This window comes from Macrotis lagotis, chromosome 6, assembly GCF_037893015.1.
Source record: "Macrotis lagotis isolate mMagLag1 chromosome 6, bilby.v1.9.chrom.fasta, whole genome shotgun sequence".
Lineage (NCBI taxonomy): Eukaryota > Metazoa > Chordata > Mammalia > Peramelemorphia > Peramelidae > Macrotis > Macrotis lagotis.
The window spans coordinates 106,299,047-106,317,231 of record NC_133663.1 but is presented as its reverse complement, the minus strand read 5'-3'; the positions used below and the strand labels follow the sequence as shown (position 1 = coordinate 106,317,231).

Below are 18,185 nucleotides of genomic sequence, written 5' to 3'. Positions count from 1 at the left end.
TTTTCTGTCTAGCCTTAGCCTAATTAAATAAGTCTCTCAGCTGATCAAGAATAACATCTCACTAGTATGCTTAAGAACACTGATGCAGTCATGTAGAATATCAGCTACAGAGGTGTTATCTAAGTTATCTAAGTTCACTATGACAATCAAGTGGAATTATTCAAATCTGCTTTGTTTGTGAAAGTACTTGAAGTCTTGGGTAATAAATAAGCTCAATCATAACTTGTAAATAAGTCATCTTTGAATCATTTTCAGAGACATTAAGGGATTCCTTTGCAAAAGGAACAGAATTAAGCTGAAGGGATACAAAAATGAATGAAATTTTGGCCTGGACTTCCCAGGAATTTGGATCACAGCAGAGCAAATAAGGGCAAATAAGGTCATATATACATGTGATACAATGGAAAGTAAAATAATAATAATGGTAAATGCAAAAGAAAAGCCTCACATGCCATGAGAGTAAGTTTAAAAAAAAAAGGTTATTTGCAGTATTTCATCTTTTACCTTTCATACCTTTCAGAAGTAATATGAATCTTTAAAGATAGACATGTTGCTAAATTAAAGCTATATGTACTATAAGATTTCATATAAAAATTATGAAAATAATTAAAATAATGTGGAGTTGGAGGTCTTTAATTTAAATCTAAAACCCTGCTCCTTACTGTTGGTATGACTTTGGACAAACCATTTAGAGGCAGGTGCTGGCACAGTGGACACAAGACTGTCCTGTTTCCAGAAAGACCTGAGCTCAAGTCCCCTGGCCTCAGAAACTTAATAGCAATTCACTTGACCTCTTCTTGCCTCACCATCTAGCACCAACCTCCCAGTGTTGATCCAATGGAGAGTTTAATTATAAAGTGCTTAGAGCACACTGGCACTTAAGAAGCAGTATGTAAATGTTAGCTATCATTATTAATGTTATCACACTCATAGGTTACTTTTCCTAGGGATTTAACCTCCAAACTAGATACTTTGTTGCTTTTTATTTCTGTTGCAAAAATGTAAATCTGTTTCACATTAGTTTTTAGTAACTACCTGGAAAATTTAGTAGTTTGTATTTCTTTAATATGTAAATATTTCAAAAATCTTTGATTTGGGCAGTATGGGTATAGATATATATGACCCAGCTTAGTTTGGGGGCAACAGATACTCTCATTAACAATTGTCTTGCTTTGTTTTGGGAATTGGAAAAAGTCATCTTTTTTTTTCAACTAGTGAAGAGCAAGGTGAAGACTAAGGTATATAATCCCAATATATTATTTTTTTGATGTTGCTGATTTGTAGCAGTCTTAATTTTTTATATCTAAACTTCACCTTTTACATGAAAATTTATAGACATCAAAATATCTTATTTTGTTAATAATTATATTGTAGAAAATATTTCAGGATAATTATGTAAAAGGCAGGGAGGTGTTACAATCTGTAGAACACTGATCTCAAAGTCAGGAACACTTGAGTTCAAATCTCACTTCAGCCTTTTATTAGTTGTGTGACCCTGGACAAGTCACTTAATCTCTAATAGTTTCCTCATCTGTAAAATGAAAATAATTTGCAACCTCTTAGAGTTGTTGTGAGGATAAAGCGAGGTGATGTGTAAATCTATTTGAAAACCTTGAAGTACTATATAAATGATAGTTATGGTTATTTTTATATTATTATTATCATTATCATTATTATTATCATTTAAAAACATCCAGAATATGTGAATAAAGTTAACTGTGGGTTATCCAAAGAAATACCAAATATTAATTACTATCTTCTAGGAGCCTATAGTCTAGTTGGAAAGTTAATTAAATATTTATTGTTTATACTATATGCAAAGCAATATGCAAGCAGTAGCAAAATTAAATATTTATTGTTTATACTATATGCAAAGCAATATGCAAGCAGTAGCAAACTAATTATAATAAGTGAGGAAGAGAGGGAGGAGAGAGGATAAGAAGTATTTCCAAGCCCAGTGCTGAGCATTTTGATACTCACAACAACCCTGCTAAGAAGATGCTATTATTGTACCCATTTTACAATTGATGAAACTGAGTCAAACAGAGACTTGCCCAGGATCAGCACCACTAGTCTAAGACCAGATCTGAACTCAGATCTAAGATAAGTATTAGTGTGAGTAGAGAGCAATGGGTGCTAGAGGAGGTTAGAGAAAGGAGGGATTCAGATCCAGATCCTCAAGGTAATCAGATGTATGATAGTATATCAGTGGGATCTTGAAAGGCAAGCAGAATTTTCATGTTCAGAGTTGGTGGGGTTAGGCCAGATATAGCACATGTGACTATTCTGACTGGAGATAGAGAATTCATGTAGGAGAAGAAACAAGAGTCAGATTTTTAAAAATCTTGAATTCTAGGTTAGTTTGGGGTTTAATCTTGTAGGTTACAAAACTACTAGAAGTTTTAGAAGAGCAGGGATGTGGTATAGAAAATAATATTTTAAGAAGATTTAATGTGGCATGAAATATGTGTGAATTAATGGGTCACCACTAAAGTGTTTTGTGACGGGCCAGAAAGAAAAAAGAGTAAAAGTTAATAGCTACTATTTTCAGTGATGATTTTTAACATAGAGTCAAAAATATCCATGATTAAGCTGATGATTCAGAGATGGTACTCCAAATAATTTCACAAAGCATTACCTGCTTCATTTGGCTTTAGCAAACGAAATAATAAAATCTTTTTTTTTCCATTTCCTGATATAGCTACAAATTGAAAATGTACTTATTTGATATTGTGATAGAGCCTATTTTATCTTATTATTCATGCATTCTGAGGACAAGAACGGTTCCTCCCCCACACACACACAAACACACTTAAAATTGGCATAGTGCCTAACAGAGCACAACACATATCCAGATACTGAATACATTTTTATGTTAGCAATTATCTTTTAGTGTGTGTGAAGAGGAATTAGGAAGTACTCAATTTGTATCTGCCAGATATTTTTAATCAGATCTCTAGTATCTCGTGACTTGTATTAGAACCCTTTTCCATAATTCAGTTCTGCCATGTGTGAGGCATTATACAGGAAGCCAGAGCTACAAAGAGAAAACCAAGACAGCTCCAGGAACTCCTATTATGTGGGGGGAAATAACATGAATGCACAGAAGTAGATGCCCAAAAATATACAAACTAAATATCAGGTAATGGAGGTTGGCATAGGAAAAGGCATTTGTGTAAGGGTCTGTAGACAAGGGTGGGCCTTAATCTGACATGGGAAGAATTAAGGAAAATAAGCATCTCAGGTATTGGGGAGGTGGTTGAAAATGACTTGATCAAATGCAAGGCATTGGAGATGACTAATTCTCCTTTAGTCCTGACTGCTAGTCTTTATAAAATATTTGATATGTACATGTACATATATGTTCATCTACAAGTATTTTTCATCAAGAATGTCATTTCTTTTTTCTAATTGGGCATTGTGCTCAGTATGATATTTGCATGTAGTAGTTGTTTACTTCTTTGTTGACTAACTTTATCTTTTATGCAACATTGCACTGTTTTCATTTTTTGGCATTCTTACTATAAAATTATATGGTAATACTGGGGGGGGGAGGAGAAAGTAACATTTATTCCTTGTTTCTGAGAAAACTGGTAGCATAAAATCCTCCACACTTCAAACATTATTTTAAAAAAAACTATGATGTCTAAACATAATATGTAAATTCCTCTTGAGTAATATGTCGATTTTCAAAATTAGTAGATTTCTAGAAAGATGCAATGTTATGGGTATTTCTTAAAGAAAATTGATGTTCCTATTTTGGGATTATTGTTGTGTTATAAGCATATCAAACGAAAGCTTCAAGAAACAAACATTTTGCATTAACCTTGCTGAATAGTTTTATTTTTAAATTATGAAAATAAAGTGTAACCAGATGAACTGAACAAAGTTGACAGCACCTTTTTAGGTGATGAAATTGCTATTGATTTATGACAAATGCTGGTAAAAGCAAGCAGGGACTGTTTTGTTGCTGTCAGATGAGAACAGAAAGTAGGCAGGTTTTGTTATCAATCATTTCCTGTCAGTATAAGCCAGTAGCGGACTGTTATAATTGATTTGATGACTCTGTCTGATGTGAACTCAGTGACATAGTGGTTTATAGCAATGCAACAGTGTAAAGAATTGATGTGAAAAGTTTGAGACCATTCTCTTCAGAGGCCAAGTTGAGTCTTCAGAAGCTATACATTTACTCAACAGCTCATTAATTAATGAGTCATAGCTTTCTGTAATAGAAACTCTTGATTAGAGAGAACACTTCTTTTTCTTTGAATTGTTATCCTCTGTGGTACATATGATATCCTAGACATTTTATTAAATTTGAGAATCTGAATTTTGAATTGAACTTTCTATTTATATGTTTTAGATTTCCAAACATTGTTTATAATTTTTCAGTTATTAGGGCTAATTTGGTGCTAATACTGGTTATTGTAGGCAGAGGGAAGGTCCATTTCTATATCAAGTATATCTAAATATCTTTCTTTTTCTATTTCAGTTGATTTGACAGTCTTTTCCCTAAGGAGATACTCTAGTCATTCCCTTCCTAATACTACAAATACCGGCACCCTTTACTACCACTTTTTGAAGCTGTATCAGCACAATTTTACTGAGTCCTCTTTCTTTCTGAGAAAAATGAAAGTGAATTTACCAGATACTCTTCAGACCACAAAAAAATGTTGTTTGATTATCTTGGTGACTTGACTTCAGAAGCAGAAAGGTGATTGTCATTATTATTTATGTTAATGAGATTTCAGAAGCTAAATATTTTAAATAATATCTTTGCTAATTAAAAAGGCATTGATCATTTTTAATATCAGTTTTCCTGATTTGTGAATGCCTATAACCAAGAGGTAGCAGGACCTACATCCTCATCCAGGTTCTCACTGTGATAATGGAAGGCACTTAACCTTTGAGGAATCAGCTTCCTCATTTGTGAAATTAGTCTGGACTGAACCACATGAAATCTTTACCAGCTCTAAACTTTCTGATTCTTTTTCAGCATAATTCCTAGCAGATATACATATCAATCATGCCAAACATCTTTCTACTAAAAAATACAACCCCCCTATATTATGAAGCAGCATCAGTTATAAAATAACTCACTGCATGAACCAATGAGAAAAATATTAAAATCTTCAATGTAATTTTTATAGTATTGTTCATGATTTTTTAATTTAAAAATGTATTAAGGCATTGTGCCAGATACTTTGGGGAAATATATGAATTAGAAATTAATATTCTCTACTTTCATGAAGCAAATTATCAAGAAGTAGAAATAAGATTTATATTATTGTATAAAACAGAAGTATTTGGAAGCATAAACAAAGTATCAGATAAAAAAATCAGATAAAAATCAGATAAAAAAATTACTGTTATCCTTTGTGCGTATATATCTTCTTTTCCAATATGTGTCCCATCTCCCTCTCTCACTGAGAAAGCCAACCCTAATTTTAAATGTTTTAAAATAATTTTAAATTGTTTAAATAATTTTAAAATGTTTTTGAACAAAGAGGGTTAAGATATTTCAGTCCAACTAACCAACATATCAATCAAGTTTATCAGTCTAGTCAACTTTTCCTGCAAATAAGAGAAGGGGGTATGTTTTCATATCTCTTCTTTGCACCCCAAATTATTAATTATAACTACATAGTGTTCCATTTTTGTTTTGATTGTGGTAATAGTTATTTCCACTTCCATTGTAATCATTGTTTATATTGCTCTCTTGGTTCTATTTATCTCTCTTTGCATCAGTTCAGATAAGTATTCCCATGTCTCCTTGTATTTCTTATATTCACTGTTTTTTTTTTAACAGTGCAGTAGTTGTTAATTACATTCATGTACCATAGTTTGTTTAACCATTTGCCAATTAGAGAATATCTACTGTTTCTAGTTCTTTGGTAATTCAAAAAAGTGTGATTGTCAGTATTTTGGATTATATTAGATTTTTCTTTCTATCTTAAACTTGCTTTTACTCCTCTTTGATTCCCAACAGAAGCTCTTCCAAAACCTCATTTTTCCTTCTCAAGTCTCCTATCCTTCACCCTCTCCCTTCTTTGAGTTGAGAGCCCTACTCTTTAACTTTACGAAGAAATTTGAGGACATTCCTGATGAATTCCATTACCTCCCTTCTCTTCATCTGATAATGCTTTGACATCCATCAATCTTTCTCCCAGTCTTTGACTATGACATACCCCTTACTCCTCATGCCTCAGCACATACCTTTAATTATCTTCTTTCTTGGATAGATGGCACCTCAGTCATCTCTTCTGCTTCTCATTTGATCTATAACTTTTCTTTGTTGGTTGCTTCTCTCCTGCTTTAAATGTGCTCAGCTCTTCCCAGTTCTTAAAAAACCTTAACTATAGCATACCATCTTCTTAAATTATCCTCCTATCCCTCTCTCCTTTCTCTCTGTTTATACTTAATGCCTGCTTTACTTCTGATCATTTGCAGTCTGACTTCTGACCTTGTGATTCAATTGAAATTGCTCTCTCCAAATTCACCAGGGATTCCTTTTACTAAATACTGCCTTTCTCAGTTCTCATCCTTAACTGTTGCTTTTGATACTATGGCCACTATCCTCTGAGTTTTCATGACACCAGTTCTTTCCTAGATCTCCTACTTGTCTAACTACTCCTTCTCTCTCCTCACTATTCACTGAGGACAGCCAGGTGGTGGCAAAAACTTGCCCCTACTGGGTGTCCCCTCTTAACTTGGGAATCCAGCCAGTCCCCCAGGTTTGGATGTCAGTTCTTTGGGAGTAATGATTTGTTTTTTTATCCCCAGCACTTTGGCACATTGTAAATGCTTAATCTTTACATTTTATTTTTATCTTTAATATTCCCATTATATATCCATTGAAAGTTGTTTTGTAACATATGGCATAAAATGTTATTCTTAACTTAATTTCTTCCAGACTGCTTTTTTAGTTTTTCCAGTTCTTGCCAGATAGATAGTTCTTTTCTAGGCAATTTATGTTTTCAGGTTATTGATCACTAAGTCATTAAATTCAGTCATTTCTAATTAATTCTTGTCTAACAACCTTGAAATTATATTTATACAAATATTGAGTATGCTTTAATAGATTGCTTTATACATCATGCATTTTTGTAGTTCTTTCTCATTATATTTCCCATTCTATTATTCATTTGTTTTTTACTCTAAAAATATTAATTTTATGGGTTTGTTTACTGAATATAGTAATATTTGTTTATTAGCTGATTTTCTAGGATCTTCTATTAAACCTGCATATTATCAGAAAGTAGATGTTGGTTACTTCTGCCTAACCTTTCTTTTGTCTCATTCTTATTTCTAGCCTTCTTAGAACTATGTGAGATTACAGATACTTTACTCCTCCTGGGAGTATCTAAGTAGTTCATTGTTTATAATGTTAGTTTTTGGATCTAGATAGATACTATGATCATTTTAAAAAAAAGATTCTTCTAGGTCTGTGCTTACAGTTTTTGACCAGTGTTGTACTTTGTTAAATAAACAAAAGTCTTAGGGCCTTTTGTTTTTAATTACCTTCCTAATATTGAACTGTTTTTGAATTCCAAGTATAAATCTAATTTGATTACAGTGAACCATTTTCCCAATAAAATGTCATAAATTTAAATATATAGTCTTTTGTTAAATTAAGTATTAGGAATCTATCTCATAAGAAATTTGGGAGTGTTATATTCTGGTTTTGAAAATAGTTTTGTATTATAATTATCAGTTGTCTAATAGTTTGAAAGTGACTTTTGAAAATTCATATTAATCATCATTTCTTTATTGCTATTGTAGTTTGTCATTGGTAGCACCTTTATAACTAGTTGAATTTCCTTTTTTGAAAGTGTATTATTAAAGATCTCTAATGTTTTAGTAATTGGAATATCACATATTTTTTATAGTTAATCCTCTTTAATTTTTTGTTTGTATTGATATTTATAATATTCTGATAATTCTCTTGTTTTTTCTCTGTTGTGATGTCTTTTTAAAAATTGTTTATTTTCCTCATGCTTTTTTATTTAACTAGGTTGATTAAAGATATGTAATAGGTTTTTTAAAGAAGCAACTTTTAGTTTGTATGTTTTGCCATCTTTTTTGTTTCAGAATTTTCTTTCTCAAATGTTAAGATTCTATTTTATATTTATTTTTGTTTGCTGTTTTCCTACTTTAAAAAAATGGGTATTTGCCTTATTAATGCTTTCTTTTTCCTTTTTGTTATTTCATGTTTTAGAGGGATGCTTTTTTCCCCCTTAAGCACTACTTTAAACTGCATTGCAGAAAATCTGGACCATTGTTTTGTCATTATTATTGTCTTTCAGGTGGCAATTTTTTATCCTATTTGATCTCTGACTTATTATCCAAGATATACTGATTATGTATTCATTTCTGTCTGTCTTTTGCTTGCAGTTCTTAAATTGGTTACTTTTTTATTGTGTGTGTGTGTGTATATATATATATATTTATGCTGTGCCCTAGAAGTTTTTTTTAATTTATTAAAGGCAATGGGATTAAGTGACTTGCCCAAAGTCACACAGCTGGGTAATTATTAAGTGTCTAATGTCTGATTTGAAATCAGATCCTCCCGACTCCAGGGCTAGTGCTCTATCCACTAAGCCACCTAGGTACCCCAAACTTTTTTTTTTTTTGTAATGGTACTATGAGGTGTTGAGAAAAATGTAAATATATTTTTTCATGATCTTATTAATGCCATAAATCTTATAGTTCAGAATTCTTTATGTTCAGTTCTATATTTTTCCTTTCCTTTACCCTTCTGTTAGATTTAAAGTTTCCTATTATTATTGTCTACTATGTCTTTTTGAACTCATTTTAGATGAAGGTTGCTGCTATGTCACTTGATGCATATGTTTAATATTGATTTCAGCAAGCACTTAATTAAGCAATTACTACCTGCTAGGCAGTATATTAGGTGCTGAGGACAGAAAGATAAAAATGAAAAGGTTCCTGCTCCGTAGCATGTCATCTCTAGAATGAGGAAATTGAACTGATAACCTTCAGAGTTTCTTCCAGCTGTATTGGGAGCCTCATGTAAATGGTTGTGTATATAAAATAAATGCAAGGTCATCTTTTTTTTTTTCAAAAGCAAATAGCAGTTTGGATATAGATCTGGAAGAGGATATCTGAGGCAAACTTTTGAGGAAAATAGGGATTCTAAAAGGCCCAGGTTAGCAGTGAATATTCCAGATGGAAGGAATAACTTGGAGAAAAAGAATAGGATATTGTGTGTGAGGAAGAGCAAAGACAGGATAACTGAGATAAACATTTAAAAGTATAATGTGGTTAGAAATTGGAGTCAGATTGTAAATAGCTTTATATACTTAGAGGAGTTTGTACTTTACTCTAGAAGCAACGGGTTCTGGACTTTACTGAGTAGAAGGGTGCATGATCAGAACATCACTTTGCCATCTAGGTATAGATGATGGAGAGAAGAAATTTAAGAGAAGTTCACCAATGAGGAGTATTTATTTAATAGTTCAGATGAGAAAGGAGGGCAGAGGGGCGGCTAGGTGGTACAGTGGATAGAGCACCAGCACTGGAGTCGAGAGTACCTGAGTTCAAATCTGGCCTCAGACACTTAATTACCTAGCTGTGTGGCCTTGGGCAAGCCACTTAACCCCATCGCCTTGCAAAAAAAAAAGAGGGCAGGGATGTGAGGAAGGATGCTGGGGTAAAACCACTAAGATTTGACTATCACTGGATTTGTGGACTGAAGAAAAGTGAAAAGTTATGGATACTGAGGTTATCAACTAGAGTGACTGGAACATTGGTGGTGCCCTTCAAAATAAGAGTTTTGAAGAGGTTTGGGTTTTGGAAGAATGATGAGTTCTATTTTGATCATGTTATATTTGAGATGTCTCAAGAACATCCAGTATGAAATGTCCAATAGGCAGCTGGTTTTCTGGGACTGATATAGTGGGAAATGACTGGGTCTAAATAGAAAGATCTGTGAGTCATCTGTGTAGAGATGACAATTGAACCCATGGGAACTGATGAGGTCACCAAGGTATTGTTGAGAAAGAGAACTCAGGACAGAGATTTGGGATCAGAGTTAGGAGACAGGGTATAGGTGATTAAGACAGGTAGGAAGAACACTAAGGATATAGTTTTGCGAAAAGTAGGGATATGAGCATCGGTAAGAGAAAAGAATCAAATTCTTCAGAGTTCAAAAGAAAAATAAGTCCCGAGAAAAGGGAGTTAATTTTAAACAGTCAAGAGATTATCAGTAACTTTGGAAAGAGCAGTTTTAATTGAGTTGATGAGGCTGGATGCCAGAGTGTAATGTTAATTCATTACATTTAGGAAGTTTAGGAATTTGGAGAGATAGTAGAGGTATTGAGTATAGCTAATTTTTTTGCAAGGGTTCTTCTGCAGTGAAAGAAAAAAGAAACATGGAATGGTATAGCTTGAGGATCCTGAGATGTTTTTGATGATGATTAGGGCATGTTTTGTAGGCTTTAGTAGATAAACCAGTTGGTAAAGTGAATGAAGTCTGGATTGGGGGACAAGATGCTGAATGAAGGAAAAGAGATTCAGGATACTAACTAGAGGTTGGTCTTGCAAAAACAATGGCCAGTATTAAGAGGCTGGACTAACAGAGATACTGAAAATGCTGTCAATACATTGGGGGGGGGGGGCGGGGAAGGAAGGGTATAGAATAAGGAAAAAGAGGGAGCTCATAAATCACTTATTTTCATATACTTGAGACAAGAACTTCTGTTGAGAGATTACAGAAGGGGAAGATGTGAGAAGCCTGAAAAGATTTGGAATAGCCTCTAAGGAGACTGAGTCTATTGAATCAATTTCAAAACCATATAAATATTACTTTGTAAATGGGGAATTTACATAATTTACATAAATTTAGTGAACCTAATCAACTCAAATATTTGACTATCTTTGACATTGTACAGCAACACATGAGTAGGGATGGAGATGAATGAGGGGAGCATGTACATTTAGAGTCCCTTACTAGTTACTGTAAGTAGTGATCATTTAAGAATTGCATTCAGTCTTATCCCTGGATATTTATTTAGAGGTTTAATTTCATCCAGACCTATCTTTTCATAGGCATAGGGACATTCTGATGAGGAACCGCTTTACTAAAGTGGATCAGCAATATTCTTAACTTACAATCTTAACTATCTAGATTACTTATTGGTTTCCTGACTCATCCAGGGTAACCTGGCCAAGATATGAGAGGTGAGTCTTAAGTTCTCTGGCCACCTTCTAGCCCCTTTGCCACATAGCCTTTCATCAGAAGATGGATAAATACCAAATCAGATTTGAGCATAAAGTTCAGAAGATCTCATATAGGAACTACAGATTGTTTTTAAATGAAATTTTGGTGTTTTTGTTTTAATGTCACATCCATTTTCCAGTGTTATCATTTTAAATAAAAAGGAGGTTCAGAAACATAATGAAAATTTCTAACATTTTATTGTGCTCTATACCCAGTCTTCTACTTTTATAAAGTGGGGGGAATACTTTTCCTGTATCTTTAGGACCCAGCTTGGTCAACATAATTTTGCAGCATTTAAATTGTTTTGTTTTTATTTCCATTTCCATTTTTATAATTACTATATAGTTTTGCCGTTTACCTCACTTTGCATCATCATAAACTGATGAATCCTCCCATGTTTGTGTTCATCATTTTTCTTATTTTTTACCATGCAATAATATTTATGTACTATAATTTCTTTAGAAATTTCCCAATGATGGCATCTAACTTAATTTCCAGTTGCTTCAAAAAAAAATGGAACATTCACCTAGCAGTGATCCATAGGTCAAAGTCTATGTAAATGCTTAGTCACTTTATTTCCATAATCCCAAATTTATATTTAGAATGGCTGTACCAATTCACAGATCTACCAACAATATAGTTAATATGCCTAACTTTCCACAATTTTTGCAACACTATTTGCTATGCTGGTTAAGAGGCAAAACCTCAGGATTTTGTTTCCATCTATCCTTTTATTAATGATTTGAAACATTCTTTCATGTGGTTGTTAGGTTTACAGTTCTCCTTTTGAGAATTTTTGTTCAGTCTTTTGACCTCTTTTTCTATTGGAAAATTAGTCTTAAAATTTTTTTATTCTTTGTTTCTTTATCTTAGCCCAAGCTTTTTTAAAGAAATTTGTTGAGCAAAAAGTAGGATATGGTCAATTTTAATAGACACTATGTTCACTCTGCTAGATAATAAAAATAGAATAAATATGGCAATCATGTACTTTATGACCAAAAAAACCCCAAAAAATCAAACCCTGAAGAGTCCAGAAACTGTCCCTAACTCAACAAAAAAGTTCCTTGGCCTTGATGAATCATAGCTGCCAAAGGCAAATAGTTAGAATAGGAAGGAAAGAAGGGAAGGAGCATTTATATCTTATCTGCTATTAATAGGCACTATGCTAAATACTTTTTACTCTTTTGATCTTTACAATCCTTTTCAATTATATAAACAGGCAAAGGTGAAAGGCTTGACCCAGGTTACAGCTGTTAAGCTTCCACATTTGAATTCAGGTCTTCCCAACTCCAGGCCCACGGCACCACCACTTAACCTGGGCACATGAAAGCACAGTCATCTACAAAAAATCAAAGATCTTGAGTGGCTAGGTGGCGTAATGGATAGAGTACCGGTCCTGGAGTCAGGAGTACCTGAGTTCAAATCCAGCCTCAGACACTTAATAATTACCTAGCTGTGTGTCCTTGGGCAAGCCACTTAACCCCATTGCCTTGCAAAAAAATCTAAAAAAGAAAAAATCATAGATCTGCATGACTTCTGATTTTTGAGTATCACTTCACTCTCACACACACACACACACACACACACACACGCACGCAAAGCATTTGAGGATTTAAAAAAAAGAACTAGAGTTGTGAAATGCATTTTACCAAGATAATCCCAAGAGCATTTGTAGGTAAAATGAAGGAAGACATATAAAATAGACCACATGTACTGGGTGTTTATAATCACTTTATTTTGATGATAGTGGGTTTTCACACTTTGCCACTTAGTATTCAATACATTATGTGAGGAAATAGAAATGCAATTTAAGATAAAGTCAGAAAGAATAGCTAGTCATGATCAAATACAAGCAGAAGAAATCCATGGCATTTTAAAGTCACTCAGGAAATAATATTTGTGATCTTTCAGAGATAGAAAGATCCCATAGCATGGAAAATATCAGATGGATATTTTTGTTTTGTCCAAAGAGTGACCAAGAAGATAATAGCCACCACTGGTCCATATGCTTGCTTTCTCATTTCTGCTTAATCCTCATGAGAATTAACTTTGCATGCATCAAGAGAATTCCTGAAGAGAGTATGAAAAGAAATAGTTGAGCTTTGCAGATTAAAGCTAACCAGATCTTGATTACACAAATTACAAGAGCTGACACAAAAACATATTACTACTATATAGTTTTATTTATTTTTTCAAGTATTTGACTTGGTAGAACAATATTCAGCTTTGAAAGCCCTCTCAGACAGGGTTTCTCCTGTGCACAAACTAAATTATTAACTCAGATTACCAGAACTATGGAAATACCTTTGTTGAGTAGATCCAGTGAGTACCCTCATCAAGTATGGTATCAGGGTGAGATATTCTTACCTAAGATTGCCAGTCATGTTTGATGCCTCCTTATAGTCCAAGCAAAAAAAAAATCACTTACTGAGCTGGAGGATCTTCCCTATGCTTTTGCAAAATCTCAATGAAATGCATTTTAACACTGTATTTACATTGGAACAACAAAGTGAATCAAAAATACATAAATTGCTCAGACTATAACATGTATCTGGATAAGAAGTTTATCAAATTAGTCCATCAGTGTATATATAAAACAGATAGGTGCAGCAGATAGACAATGAACTAGACCCACAACATAGATAACTCTAAGAAGTTAATAGAATCCTAGAATTGAAGTCAGGATAACTTAGGTTTGAATCTTGCCTCAGATAATTATGAGCTATCACTGTCATCTCTTTTTGATCGTCTGTTTCCTCATCTGTCCAGTGGGGATAATAATAGCACCTACCTCACAGACTGGTTGTAAGGAACCAATGAGATGATGTTTGTAAAGTGCTTTGAACATTTTGAAAAGACCTATAAAATGCAACCCCCCTAAAGCACTGTGGCAATGTAGTATATTTAAAAATTCAAGAATAACACCTTCCTCTACAGAGAATTCAGAGAAAACCTTGCCTGGGGCCATCTGTGGTATGCACTCTGATGAAATCCTGAATCTGTTTAAAAACTCTTTATTAAAATATAATTATATAATATATGCAACTCTTACAGGGAGACAGTTAAAATATAATTTTTATATTTTTAATAAAAATTATATTTGACCACTACTAGTACTACTTACTCACCAAACTGAACAACGAATTCCAAACATTTCCTGCTTAAAAAAAAAATCCCCATCCCAAACAAGGAAATAATGAACAAGAATACAAACGACTTTTGCCTTTTAAAAAAAAGGAATCTTAATAGTTGTCTCACCTATTTCAGAAAAAAAAAAAAGCACCTGAACCTTAAAAGTTACCTTCCTTCTCGCTTCAGTACTGTACTGAGACCCTCTGGAGGTGACTGCCTACCCCACCCCACAGAAACTAGCTGCCCCTCGGTGTCCTGAGGAAGTGATCTCTTCCAGATGCTTCCTCCCGGACACAAATTCACAAAAGCACAGAGTGGGCTTTACAAGAAATCTTCCTATCCTGTCAAAGTGCCACCTGGCCGCCCCGCCCCGCCCCCCCCCCCCCCCCCCTACACCACATGCTTCATGTTCCCTGTAATTCGATTCAGGACGTGCTGGATTTGGTGCAGCTCGTTGCGGTCGGGCCGGCAGCTGGGGGTGATTTCCAACACGTAATCGGGGCCATATTCGGTGAAAAATTCATGGTCCGGGATCTCGGAGGACAGTGTCCTGCCCAGGATGACCCCCGTCAAGTAGGTCCAGCACCGGGCCGTGTTGGCCAGGTTGTAGCCCCCGCCGCCCAGGACCAGGGTGGCCAACTGCCACTGAAGGACGTACTTGAGACACTTGCCGAGCCCCACCGGCGTCAAGTTAAAGGAGCACATCGGGTCGCCGGCGATGGTGTCGGCCCCCAGCTGGAGGACCACGGCCTTGGGGTTGAAGGCCACGTACACCTCCTTGAGGACGCTCTTGCACAGCTGGTAGTACTTCTCGTCGCGGATGCCGTCCTGAATGGGCACGTTGACGCTGTAGTACCTTCCCTTGCCCAGGCCCACGTCCGACACGTCGCCGGTGCCCGGGAAGAAGCCCGGGGAGAACTTGTGCAGCGACACGGTCATGACTTTGGAGGTGAAGCTGAAGGCGTCCTCCACGCCGTCGCCGTGGTGCAGGTCCAGGTCCACGTAGAGGATGCGGTCGAACTTCCTGCGCAGGTGCAGGATGCCCAGCACGGCGTCGTTGAGGTAGCAGAAGCCCGACGCCTCGTCCTTCTTGGCGTGGTGCCAGCCGCCGGCCCAGTTGATGGCCACGGTGCTCTTGCCGTCCATCAGGCACTGGGCCGCCGTGATGGTGGCGCCGCCCACCGCCGCCGCGTAGTCGAAGATGCCCTCCGTGCCGGGGCAGTCGTAGCCCAGGCCGAACTCCACCGAGTCGGGGTGCTCGTCGTCCCCCTCCTCGCTGACCTTCCGCAGGTGCTGCAGGTAGGCGTCCGTGTGGAAGCTGGCCATCTCCTCCATGGAGGCCACCTTGGGCTTCACCACCCGCATCTCCTTGAGCAGCTCGTAGGCCTCGATCAGGGAGTGCACCATGCTGGCGCGCTTGGGCACCTTGGCCAGCGAGTCGCAGGCGCGGACGTACTCGGGGCTGTAGATGTAGACGGGCGCCGCGGCCGCCGGCTTGTCCGCCTCCTGCAGCTGCATGGCCGGCCCCGGCCCCGGCCCGTCCGGAGGGGCTTCCCGCACGGCCGCCGCCGCCGCTGCCGATGCCGCCGCCGCCGCCGCCGCTGCTGCTGCCGCTTCCGCCGCTGCTGCCGCCGCTTCCGCCGCCGCTGCTGCCGCCGCTTCCGCCGCCGCCGCCGCCGCCGCCCCGGCGCCCCCCGCCCTCACCGCGCAGCCGCCGCCGGGGCCGGAGGGAGGGACTGAAGCGGGGAGGCGGCGGCCGGGCCGCCGCGCCGAGGGGGTGGGCGCCCGGCCCGGAGCGCGGAGGGGGCTGCCCTGCCCACGGCGGAGGCTGCCCACGGCGGCTCGCCTTACTGGCTGTTAGCAATCTTGAAGGAGAAGGTGCGCGGTTTTCTTTTTCTTTTTTTTTTTTTTTAACGAATTTTAACCCTAAAAGCCAATACAGCCAGTGGAGTTTGTTTCAAAAATGCCCATTTTGGAAAAGTGGCGGGATGTGGCGATTGGATGGGCGAGACCAGAGTGCATAGCGGCCGCGGGAAGGGCCGCCGGCGGCTGGGGGCCCGGACCCCCGCGGGGGGCCGCCCGAAACTTGCGTCCTGCCTTTCCCACGCCGAATTTGAGATAAGCGTCCAGTTCCGAACCAATGCCTTCGGATGAAAACTGGACACCTTTAACCATGTTCAGCAACCCAGAAAATTAAAGCAGTCTATTTTGAATCACAGAATCCAAATGTAAACTGTGATTGGATGATTTATTGGAAGTTCAAAAGAAATACCCCCCCCCCCCGAGAATTTGGTTTAGAATATTTTGAACATAAACAATAAAATTGTCATTTTTGGTAAATAGGAGGCATTGATGCGTTAGTCTTCTACCGTCACACAGTTCCTCACAATATTTTCGATCTACACAGTGAGTGGTCACATTTTTGAAATTTTCTTTCTAATTACAATAATCACACGGGGAAGAAGTCTAGAAGAACGATTAAAAAGATCCTACTAATTGATTTGCAATGTCACAAAAGGGAAGTGTAAAAAAACTTTTGAATTAGCGTTTCATAAACAGTAATACAACCGAGTTGAAAAATTCTGATTCTAAGATTAGAAACATTTCTATTTTATTTATTGCCGTTGTTACTAAAATTTAAAGCTTTCAGAGCCCCAATTGTGGTACTGACTTACTGTCCAAAAAATCTACATATAGCATGTGCTTCAGGAAACTTTCATAAATCTGTTATGAAAAATTGACTGAATTAATACACATGATGTTAAATCACTCAGGATCATTAGGGAATTTGATTAATTAGCATTAACAATAGCATCATTTTTCTACTGTAGATTGTAGTCTAGTGGCCTGAACCAAGGAAAAATAATTTCAATCTTCTACAATCAACGATTTTAGATCTATAAAATTTGATTTCCATTATAAATTCTCTGGACAGAATGCTAAAACATCACTTTGAATTCTGGCTAAATATCTTTGAACTTAAATTCCTCTTTCTAAATTCTTTTACAAAACAACTTTCCTTATGAAATCTTCCCAGGTTAATTCATCACTCTTCTAAGAGTCTTGACTTTGCTACAACCATGGAGTCATAGGTTTACAATTGGAAGAGAACTTCAAGGCAACCCAGTCTAATTCCTCACTATGCAAATGAGGAAAGTGACCCAGAGAATTCAAACAGATAGTGACAGAGCTTCTCTATCCTATGCCACATTCATTTAGAATACTGTAACTTTATTTTTGTTTTATAAGTGGTAAAAATTTTTTAATATGTGATTAAGTTCACATTCAGAGTGAACACACCATGTCCACAGATAATGTATAAAAGCTTTGCCATACAAGAATCCATAGTGTAACATATTGTTAGATCTGCCCTTGAGGGTTGATCTCATTCTCCAAATTCCTATATTTACACAAGCAGATGTTAGGACTATTTTAACCAAGTAAGATTGAGTAAGATTCCTTTCTGTTTATTTTTGAGGAATAGGTGGAATCAGAAAAAAAACTTTATAGAAATACTTGGTAGTATCTGCTTACTGGTAGATTAAAATACCACATTACTAGGATATTTTATAATTGATGAGGTATGCCATGTATGAACTTTATTATTAGCCAACAAAACTGATACCCACTAGTTCTACAAACTACCAAAATTCTAGAATTAGCCTATATTATGACTGCAGATTTGAAAGAACCAGGGTAGTTTTTTGTTTATTTTGTTTTTGTTTTTTTAGGTGTTTTTTTTTTTTTTTGCAAGGCAAACAGGGTTCAGTGGCTTGCCCAAGGCCACACAGCTAGGTAATTATTAAATTAT

General features: G+C 36.8%; 2 protein-coding genes across 10 annotated transcripts in view; one reads left to right on the top strand and one right to left on the bottom strand.

The window, feature by feature from the left end:
- DIAPH3 (diaphanous related formin 3) overlaps nucleotides 1-18,185 on the top strand; it is a 543,832-nt gene that overhangs the window by 444,988 nt on the left and 80,659 nt on the right. The gene's annotated exons all lie outside the window — the stretch shown is intronic.
- On the bottom strand, nucleotides 14,765-15,907 carry HDAC8 (histone deacetylase 8). The gene has a single exon (XM_074191785.1). The coding sequence runs from the start codon at nucleotides 15,890-15,892 to the stop codon at nucleotides 14,765-14,767; it is 1,128 nt and encodes a 375-aa protein (XP_074047886.1). The 5' UTR covers nucleotides 15,893-15,907.